The 10,938-nt window shown below is 41.8% G+C and overlaps 1 protein-coding gene across 1 annotated transcript; it reads left to right on the top strand.

Moving 5' to 3' along the window:
• On the top strand, positions 1 to 10,808 carry smc2 (structural maintenance of chromosomes 2). Its single transcript, XM_042485812.2, has 25 exons — positions 1 to 320; positions 535 to 684; positions 773 to 895; positions 984 to 1,022; positions 1,114 to 1,224; positions 1,606 to 1,650; positions 1,767 to 2,000; positions 2,218 to 2,367; positions 2,453 to 2,686; positions 2,784 to 2,943; positions 3,027 to 3,144; positions 4,322 to 4,460; positions 4,569 to 4,688; positions 4,789 to 4,993; positions 5,266 to 5,401; positions 5,782 to 5,906; positions 6,076 to 6,269; positions 6,414 to 6,557; positions 7,013 to 7,087; positions 7,290 to 7,409; positions 7,566 to 7,766; positions 7,877 to 7,993; positions 9,257 to 9,417; positions 9,551 to 9,698; positions 10,238 to 10,808. Exons 1-25 carry the CDS (start codon positions 153 to 155, stop codon positions 10,421 to 10,423), a joined length of 3,603 nt encoding a protein of 1,200 aa, XP_042341746.2. The 5' UTR covers positions 1 to 152; the 3' UTR covers positions 10,424 to 10,808.
• The last annotated feature ends 130 nt before the right edge of the window (positions 10,809 to 10,938 follow it).

Below are 10,938 nucleotides of genomic sequence, written 5' to 3'. Positions count from 1 at the left end.
ATTCAAGTTAGAGGAGAGAGGAGTCAGTTATCCTGTGGTCGGTTGTAAACACTGGGCTGTACACTTAGTGCTTCAACTTTTAAGTCACCGATTTGATACTTGGACACTGCAAATCTTGACTCCGGGATCTGCGGAGAAAGGGTAACCTAAAGATGCACATCAAGTCTATTATTATTGAAGGATTTAAATCCTACGCGCAGAGGACGGAAATCAACGGCTTTGACCCGCTGTTCAACGCCATCACAGGACTCAACGGCAGCGGAAAGTCCAATATTTTGGACTCGATATGTTTCCTTCTGGGCATTTCCAATCTTAGCCATGTAAGTATATTATTAGCTACAGAGTCACTGAACTCTATGCCAAACTTTACCCAGTTGTTGACCTTAAATTAGTCAGGGTGTAGCGTTTGGTATGGCGTCGTTTTCTATTGTTAACTAGCAAAACAAAGCTAGTTAAGGTTAGCTAAAAGCATCTTAGCGCTCTTAAAACTGCTCATATTTGAAATTTGTATCTCTTCGTTTCATTTTTTAAAAGGTGCGAGCCTCTAACCTCCAAGACTTGGTTTACAAAAATGGACAGGGTGGCATTACCAAGGCTACCGTCTCTATCACCTTTGACAACTCCAACAAAAGCCAGAGTCCTCTGGGGTTTGAAACCCACGATGAGATCACCGTCACCAGACAGGTAACGTTAAAGAAGGCACTGTAACTGGAGAACAAGGTTACTGTGTGCAACGCTAACTCTCAAACTGTGTTTTACATCTGTCTTTAAGGTGGTGATTGGTGGCAGGAACAAATATCTCATCAATGGAGTTAATGCCAATAACACCAGAGTGCAGGACTTGTTTTGCTCTGTTGGCCTCAATGTCAACAACCCACATTTCCTCATCATGCAGGTCAGTCCTCATGTCTGCAGCAGTGTGCATGATTGTGTTTATAACCCTCTACAGTATTTTATATTAAGTGATGTTTGTAATATTTTAGGGGAGGATCACCAAAGTTCTCAACATGAAGCCACCAGAGGTAAACGCACACACTTGTCCATCATTTGTACTATTTTACACACGTTTCCTGCCTTTTCCAAGTCTTCCAATCACCACATCTTTTCTGTCAGATTCTTGCCATGATTGAGGAGGCTGCAGGAACCAGGATGTATGAATGTAAGAAGATAAGCGCTCAGAAAACCATTGAGAAGAAGGAGGCTAAGCTGAAGGAGATTCAGACAGTAAGTGAGACATCCAGAATAATACATTTATTTTGAAAAGGTAGTTTTTCATACAAATGTAAAGATTTCCTGCTTTTTATATAAATCTGACTATCTTTGGGTTTTGGATTGACAAAACAAGACATTTAAAGACATCCCCTCAGACTCTGAGAAACTGGGATGGAATTTTTCACTATTTCTGACATTTAGTAGACCAAACAATAAACTGAGTAAATACATTTAAAAAAAATATATACAAATGAACCAATATTTAAAATAACACTTTGTTGCAGCCCCAGTCCAAACTCATGTTTGACTCGTTTATGTCTGTTCATTCTGCAGCGGGCAGCAGTTGCAATTAATGTTGAATTATGTAACTGTTTTGCTTTGTTTACGTTTTAGATTTTGGATGAGGAAATTACTCCAACCATGCATAAACTCCAAGAGGTAGGCTCACTGAAAAATCCAAACTTAAACATTTCCAGCTGTGACTGAGATATGATGAAATGAATGAAATTTTTTCTGGTTATTTCCTCTTTTTCTAAACCTTCCTCCCTCTACAGGAACGATCATCATACTTGGAGTACCAGAAGCTGATGCGAGAGATCCAGCACTTGTCTCGGCTGTACGTGGCCTGGCTCTTTGTGTGTGCAGAGGAAACCAAACTGAAGTCTGCTGAGAATCTGAAGGTGATGCAGGATAACATCACCAAGATGCAAGCCACCATGGCCGAGAACGAGAGCAAAGTCCAGGAGCTGTCGATCCAGATTCAGGAGCTACAGAAGAAAAAAGACCAGGTACACCTAAAGTTCTGTTCTTTGGAAGTCAACTTCCAATTCCAATGTTGGCCCCTGGATTAAATTAGTTCCGAAGAACATTTTGAAAGACACGCTGTAAATGATCTGTAGCCCCTATCGAAAATCTGTGTTTTGCATGTTTTAATGAAATCTCAACAAGAAAAGGGAATATTGAATCATATTGCTTTGTCTTTGATGTTTATTTGCACATCTGTAGGAGGTGAATGGAGTATTAAAATCTCTGGAAGAGGCTCTCGCTGATGTGCAACGTGTTGACGCCAAAGCTCAGAGTGCGCTTGACCTGAAAAAGCAGAATGTCAAAGATGAAACCAAGAAGAGGAAAGAGCTTGTCAAGAGTATGGAGGAGGTAATTTAGCAAAATGTACTTTTACGACTATTGGCAATTTGCACAGCTTAATACTTAATCATCAGCTGTTATCTATCATCCTCAGGACAAGAAAATGCTTGTGGTAAAAGAAAAAGAGGTTTCTAAGTTGACGGAGCAGCTCCAGGCTCTACAGGAGGAGGGACAGAAGGAGAGTGCAGACCTGGAGGCAGCTGAGCAACATTTTAGAGCTGTGTCAGCAGGCCTTTCTACCAATGAGGACGGAGAGGAGGCCACACTGGCCGGGCAGATGATGGCCTGCAAGAATGACATGAGCAAGGCTGATACTGAGGCCAAGCAGGTGAGAAAAGAGATAGATATGCATCACATGTCTGCTGTTTCTAAAATCCTTCCATGATGAGAAAATACTTAACGTCTCTGTCCTTCTTTCCATCCAGGCCCAGATGACCCTGAAGCATGCCCAGGCTGAGCTTAAGACCAAACAGGCTGAGGTGAAGAAGATGGACAGTGGTTACAAAAAGGACCAGGACAGTCTGAAGGCTGTAACGAGCAGCAAGGAGAAGCTACAGGCTGAGCTGGCTAAACTCAACTATGAAGGTACAGTGTGTGAGCAGAGCAGTGCAGCTGCTGATCCTCATGTTAAACTTTTTTTAAAATATATTTATAATGTCTGTATGCAGATGGGAAGGAGGAGACTCTGCTGGACAAAAGAAGACAGCTGTCCAGAGAGGTCTCTAATCTCAAAGAAACATACGAGAGACTTGTGTCCCGCTTCCCCAACTTGCGCTTCGAGTACAAGTAAGGATATCCCAAAATGATCATTTCTATAACTGTGCAGTTTGTTTTGATTCTATATCTGTTTGGACTTTTGTTTGTTTACTCTCAGCCTCATAATAACTTGGGTTTCACAATATATTTTGTTTTCATCGTTGCAGTGTCAACTTGTGAAATAAGCAAAAGACTGATATTTCACTTTGAATATGGTAATAATATATCAAATTAAAGCGTCTATAGACACTAAGTTTTCTGATATGCGTCATTCTGTTAACTCAGTCAGTCCGGGCTCTCGTTAGTCATCATCTGATCGGTCAGAAGCTGCACACGTGCATGTGAGTTTATTATACTAGTTCTGCCGTACTACTCTGCATCATTGATGGAGTGGTTTCAGTTATTGCAGCTCATCATAATGAATTCCAGATTCCATGCTGGGAATTTTCAAAAATGTTTTGGATTACTTGATGGGAATTAGCCCTTGGGGGTACTGGCAATCTCAGCTATTGTGATTTTTATTTATTTGTTTATTTTTTTAAACAAATACCTAGAACATGGGAATCACTATTGCTGCTTTGCTAAATCCTTCAAAATAATGTGATTTTGTGTCGTTTTCTGCGTGGGTAACTTCAGACTCCGACCTGAGTTGCAGCTTGTATTCTGGCAAAGAGTAAAACCGTGTAATGCCTGCAAAATTTCCATTTAATAATGTCCGGTGTCACTTTGGCAATTATAAATCACGGTCTGACAAAGACCAGGGCCTGGGATGTGAAAAGTTGTTATCAGTTAAAATGATCATTAACGAAAGGTTTCTTTTAGATGAGCAAACGCTTCATTTAATTGACTCTAAGTCATTTTGAATGGAAGCATGTGTAAAAGTCTGACCAGCATGACTTACTCATCACATTTGAGAGAAAGAGAGCAAAAGCACTCATATGGGAACAAAGCTTGAGAAAAGCTTTTTGTGGCAGAAATGATCTAATTGATTCTTAAAGATAATTAATAGGTTCTGTCAGATCTGAGTGTTTTTCTGAATAATCTATTGAAAACTGACTGAACAAGTGTACATGTGTATGAAATTTGCAGTAAGGAGAAAATTCCCAGTGAGCTTGTCTATGAAATTCAGTCTCATCATGTTGCCTTTGGTCCTGAGAAGAGTTTCAGCATTTGTTAAATATTGAACATAGTTTCTGCTGTCTTATAGAGACCCAGAGCGAGGATGGGACCGCAGCAAAGTGAAGGGGCTGTTGGCTAACTTAATCACGGTCCGTGACGTCTCCTACGCGACAGGATTGGAGGTTGTTGCAGGAGGACGGCTCTACAACATCGTAGTTGACACAGAGGTAGGTGTGTTAGTGGGCAGTGGTCATGTTATTTTAGTGCAATCATGTTTAGGTATTTCATTTGCAGTCAACTGGGACAATTGGCGATGTGATTTTTGTTTTTGCCAGGTGACCGGTAAAAAACTGTTGGAGAAGGGAGAGCTGCAGCGGAGGTACACCATCATCCCTCTGAACAAGATCTCTGCCAAAACACTCAATGACAAAGTGGTGACTGCTGCCAAAAACCTGGTGAGAGGTCTAAATACAAAGCGGTTTGGAAATGAAATTGTCCTTCTGTCAGATCATCCCTTTGATAACTCTCCTCTGTCCATTCTCCTTCTCCTATCAGGTTGGAGAGAACAACGTCCACACAGCTCTGTCCCTGGTGGGCTATGAGTCTGACCTGCGTAAGGCCATGGAGTACGTTTTTGGCTCCACACTGGTGTGTGACACCCTGGACAATGCCAAAAAGGTGGCTTTTGATAAGCAGGTGATGACCAAGACTGTCACTCTTGGAGGGGACATCTTTGACCCACAGGGGACTCTGAGCGGAGGTGAGAACAACAAGGATTCTGTGTTTACCACCGAGTCATCTGCAGGATGTGAGGTCACCTAGAAACATGCCAAAACTTGTTATACTGCACATCCAAATGTTTTATTTATTACTTAACATTCACCACAGTTTTCTAAGGCTTCTAAACATTATACCTGGAATAACAGTTTTACGTGATCCATATCATATAAAATCATCTTGTCACACACCCATAAACTCCTGATCGTCATACAGAGTAATGGAGTTTCTTTTTCCCTGCTTTTTCTCTCTCAGGCGCTCGCTCCCAGTCAGCATCCGTTCTGTCCAGCCTGCAGGAGCTGAAGGAGGTTCGGGACAACTTGAATGAAAAGGAGGCGCAACTTCAGGATACTGAACGACAACTGGCCAGCCTCAAAGGAACCGCAGAGAAGTATGAATTTTTAATATTATTGTATTGAAATGATCCTGGTTCCATAGAAGGATAAGTGAGGTCAGTATATGAGCCAGTATTAGTTTAGGGCAGACATTTTTATTGGGTGAATATGCGGCTGATAACCAGTGTTGGGCTTGCTACTCAAAAAATGTAATACATTACCCATTACTCTTTTCAAAAGCAATGCTATTATTTTTCTTACTGCTCCCTGCCAACAGTAATTTGTTGTGCGATACGTTATAAAAATAAAACTATTTGGCCTACATGTTATTATATTTAATCTTTATCTGCCCCAAAAGTCCTGTATCAGTCAGGCTTTTGTATTAATTTGTTTTTCCAAATTCCTTTTTTTGCTTCATCACATTTTCTCTCCGCAGGTACCGTCAGCTGAAGCAGCAGTATGAGCTGAAGGTGGAGGAGGAACAGATACTGCAGGCCAAGATGCAGCAGAGCTCCTTCCACCAGCAGCAAGAGGAGCTGGAGAGGCTGCGCAAGGCCATCGGTCAGAACGCTGAAAACACACAATTTAAAAGAACCGAATTTAACAGGGATATTTGTGCAAACTCTACAAAAAGACATAAGATAGAAAGTTGACACTAAAACACCACATTGGTCCTGATTTCGCCTTTTTTTTGTGCTAATTGAATTGTGTGTTGCGTTTGCTTAACCAGAGGAGAGTGAGGAGACCCTGCGTGTCACCAAGGACGTGCAGAAACGGGCTGAAGAAAAGTACAAGGTGCTGGAGAACAAGATGAAGAACGCTGAGGCGGAGAGAGAGAAGGAGCTGAAAGCCGCCCAGCAGAAACTCAATGCAGCCAAGGCCAAAGCTGATGCCTTCAACAAGAAGCTCAAACAGAAGCAGCAGGTACACCAACCGGACACACACATGATCATACACAGTCAGCGCATTATGATGTATTGGGTTTTTTTTTTCAAGCAGCAGCAGTCAGAATCTACTTCTGCTTCTGGTCAATTATTCATGTGTTTATTTCGTTGCTCTTGTGTGCAGGAGTCGGACGCCGTGGCCCTGGAGCTGGAGGAGCTGCGGAGGGAGCAGGCCGGTTATGAGCAGCAGATTCAGGCTGTAGATGAAGCTCTGAAGGCCATCCAGGAGCAGATAGACAGCATGGCTTGCACTGTTTCACAGAACAAGGTATTTGTATAATTTTTACGTTGTGTGAGTGTGTGTGTTTACATACAGGTCAAGGTAGAGCGGGTCGTCCTCTAATCGGAAGGTTAGCAGGTTTGATCCTCGGCTCTTCGGGGCAACATGTCGAAGTATCCTTGGGAAAGATACTGAACCCCAAATTGCTCCCAATGCCGTGTCATCGGAGTGTGCGTGTGTGTGAATGGTTACTGAGTATCAGGTGGCACCTTGTACGGTAGCCTCGGCCACCAGTGTGTGAATGTGTGTGTGAATGGGTGAATGTGACAGTGTAGTATGAAAGCGCTTTGAGTGGTCAATAAGACTAGAAAAGGGCTATACAAGTACAGTCCATTTACCATTTACCTGCAGACAAAGGCTTTGAATCGGTAAAACAATACGTTTACTCTCTTGTTCTCATTTGTCTTCCCTCTCACCATAACTCATTCTCTGTTGCTGCGCAGGAGGCTGTGCGTAAAGCCCAGGAGGAGCTGGCCAATCAGAAGGAAGTGATCATGGCTCAGGACAAAGAGCTTAAGGTGAATACAAGTTTTTCCCTTTAATGCTTTAATGGGGTTTAACTTATGTATAAGAAACTACTAGAAACACTCTATTTGTTTCTTTCCTCTTAGATTTTTCTATTTCATTTTCTTAATGGTCTAGTGCTGACTAAATTTACTGCTTGGGATTAAAGAAATGTGACCATTGGTTTGATCATTTGTATCCAATGGAATGGTTTAGGGTAAGAGCACAGAGGCTAATAAAATAAGAGAGCAGAACAACGAAATCCAGCTGAAGATCAAGGAGCTGGAGCACAACATCAGTAAGCACCGCAAAGACAGCCAGGAAGCTGCTGACAAGGTAAACACACACTCACACACTCACTCTTAATTTTCTTCAGGCAGATGTCTGTAACATCGGTCTAATTCCATGATCTTTTAATTCCCTGAAAGTATGATTAGGGTCCGTTAAAGATTTCTCCATATCTCTCCCTGTCGTCATGCGTTCTTCCTCCAGGTGTCTCGGATGATGGAGGAACACGACTGGATTGCGACGGAGCGTCAGTTCTTCGGCCAGCCCAACACCTCTTATGACTTTAAGACCAATAACCCCCGTGAGGCTGGTCAGCGGCTCAAGAAGCTGGAGGAGACCACCACCAAGCTGGAGAGAAACGTCAACAAGAGGGCCATGAACATGCTGAATGAGGCGGAGGAGAGGGTGAGGACAAAGACACGGAGACATTGCTGTGTCAACACAAATGCAAAAATTACAATTGCAGTTTTAAATATCTTTTAGTCTATTCCACACTACTGTCTTCCTCTTTGCAGTATAATGACCTGATGAAGAAGAAGAGGATCGTGGAAAACGACAAAGCCAAAATCTTGCAGACCATCGAGGAGCTGGACCAGAAGAAGAATGAGGCTCTTAACGTGGCGTGGCAGAAGGTCTGCTTTCTTTCAGCACGTTTTTTCCCCCTTCATTCGCAATTGTCACTCTCTTTCACCTAACATTGGACTACATATACTGTGAGACAACATTCACGGTTTTGCCAGTCGACTTGGTACATATAACTGAAACTAATACAACAATATTCAACTGCATTAATGTTTTACAATCAGTGGTTAAAACTGAACACTTATGGTTTTGGTTTGAATTGGTTTGAAGTTTTTAAAAAAGTATTGAAAGAAAGCGCTGCAGCCAGCGGCGGCAAAACAGGCCGCCACTGACAGGCTGCTATTGTTTTAAGTGTCTGACAACACGATGGAAAGGATCCCAGAAACAGCCCCAAAATCACCATCAACAAACCCACCAGACTGTATCTAAATATCCCACAGTAATACCCAGTAATTTCAGTGTGTACAGTCAGTTTATTTTCATATCTGACTCAATGAGTAAGGTTTATTTTATTTTATTTTTTTCAACCAGACCAGAGTTGGTGATTGGAAAGATAAACCAAGACAGCTTTTGTGAGCTTTTTATTTTTTCTGTTGACTTTGAATGAAGTGTTTTTTATAATGATAAAATGACTGTATATTTAAATTAAGTCTTTCTTAGTGGTGATTTCAGGGCTGTTTCTTACTATAAATCAAAAAGTTGTCTACTAAATCAACTGGCAACTATTATTATAATCGATTAATTGGTTTGTGTAGGTTTTTTTTTTTTTTTTTAAAGAAAAAAGGTCCAAATTTTCTAATTCCAGCTTCTTAAATGTGTATGTATTCTGGTTCCTGTACTCTGCTGATATGACGCACTGGATATATTTGGGTTGTGGACGAAACAAGACATTTGCGGACAATATCTTGGGCTTTGGGAAATGCTAATCAACTGTTTTCACCATTTTCCGACATTTTATAGACTAAACAGCTAATCAGTCACCAAGAAAATAATCAATAGATTGACTGACAATCAAAATAATCATTAGTTGCAACCCTAACCCACTGTCAGTAACAAAAAAAAACAAAAAAAACACTTTTAGTACAAATCCATCGACAGTGCTCAGTTTCCCATTATTATTACATTTCAGCCTGTTTGCAGCTGCACCTTTCTTGCTCATTACTGGACCAATTTAAAAAAAATGTTCCCATCACTCACTTGGACACAAAATTCTGAAGATACCCTTAAATCATTTGTCCCAATGTTTTGGACCTCACTGTAGTGCCTGTAGCTGTTGCTTTTCATTCACTTGTAATATTTCCCTTCCTCTGCAGGTAAACAAGGACTTTGGATCTATTTTCTCCACTCTGCTGCCAGGGGCCACTGCTAAACTGGCTCCTCCCCAAGGATGTGGTGTGCTGGAGGGTCTTGAGTTTAAGGTGGCGTTGGGCAACACCTGGAAGGAGAACCTCACCGAGCTCAGTGGAGGGCAAAGGTCCGCAAAAGCACTTTTATGGTCATCGAGTGTCAGTTATTTTTGTCTGTTTTGGTAGTGTGATGTGAAGGTTCCCATGGATGATAAAGAAGGCGGTCACTTTACTGAGCACTCTCTTCATGTCTGTTTTCAGATCACTGGTGGCATTGTCTCTCATCCTGGCCATGCTGCTTTTCAAACCAGCTCCCATCTACATCTTGGACGAGGTGGATGCCGCCCTGGATCTGTCACACACGCAGAACATCGGACAGATGCTGCGCACACATTTTAGACACTCACAGGTATGTTGAAACACACTTGTGCACGTTTCTAACTCCATTAGAAAGCCTTTAATTGTTGTGCAAAGACATTCGGTCTTAAATAGACCAGTGTGATTATGTGCATGTTGTGATGTCCTGAGAGGTCAGGAGCTTTTCTCCTGGAGCTTTGGAGGTGTGGGTGCAGGGAATGAAGACAAGCATTGCTTTCTAAAACAAAACAAAAGCAGGCATGTAAATCAAAACTCCAGTCTTCTCCACGTGCACTGACTGCTGCTCCCCTTCAGCTCCCTCTTTATGGTTAATTAGCTGATTTGTTTCAGCTGGACAGCAATTAGTGTCCTGACTGCCTGCCTGCAATTGTGGGTCTTGTAGTCTTTTACTGGATGTCGTGATGGTTTGTAGTCCTTGCTGCAGCCACCAGGAGAGAATATATTGATCTCCCCTCAATGACTCCACCTCTCACGACATCACTTTTTTTTTTTTAACTCCTGTTATGAGTGCATCAAAAAGCAACGCATGCACTCAAGTGACCTTTTTTTTTTAAAATTGTGTCTCTGCAGTTTGTGGTAGTGTCCCTGAAGGACGGCATGTTCACCAACGCCAACGTGCTCTTCAAGACAAAGTTTGTTGACGGCATGTCCACAGTCACACGGTCCGCGCTCAGCCAGAGTGACGCCAACCTTCCTCAGAAAGGCCAAGACAAGGCTCGCCAAAAAGACAAAAGAAGCAAACAGGTCATCAGCTAATCATCGCACTAAAGTAATCACTTAAAAAAGATGGTATTACTTCCTAAGAATCCAGATCACTTCACATAAAGAAATGTGTTCATAACTTCTGGCAATCAGTGTGTATACTCCGATTTCCACTGTAGTCATCGCTCCTTCCTGATCTTAAGAGTTGTTTATATTGCTGTTTTAATGGCAGGTGTCCTCTTTGTCCAGATGTTTAACTTCTTTATCTTTGTCAGTTTTAAACTCTTTAACTGTACATTTCCTTTATGTAAACTATCCGTGGTTATCCTGTCTCTTTTCTCATGTGTTCATGCTCTTCTGCCACACTTATCAGGTTTATGTGCAGCTAACATGTCATATTTTAGTAAATAAAGCAAGTCAGATATAAAATTTCACTCTATATGTTTTTCTGTCATTGCCACAACTTGAAAATGCATCACAGATAAAGCAAACGTAGAATGAGTTAAATTTTGCCGCCCCCTAGTGGTATAATCAAAGACACTGAAAGACAGAAGTGCACGAAGTGAAAC

The sequence above is a fragment of the Plectropomus leopardus genome, chromosome 3, assembly GCF_026936395.1.
Source record: "Plectropomus leopardus strain MGB_pleo_1.0 chromosome 3, ASM2693639v1, whole genome shotgun sequence".
Classification (NCBI taxonomy): Eukaryota; Metazoa; Chordata; class Actinopteri; order Perciformes; family Serranidae; genus Plectropomus; species Plectropomus leopardus.
This window is presented reverse-complemented; position numbering and strand designations above follow the sequence as displayed.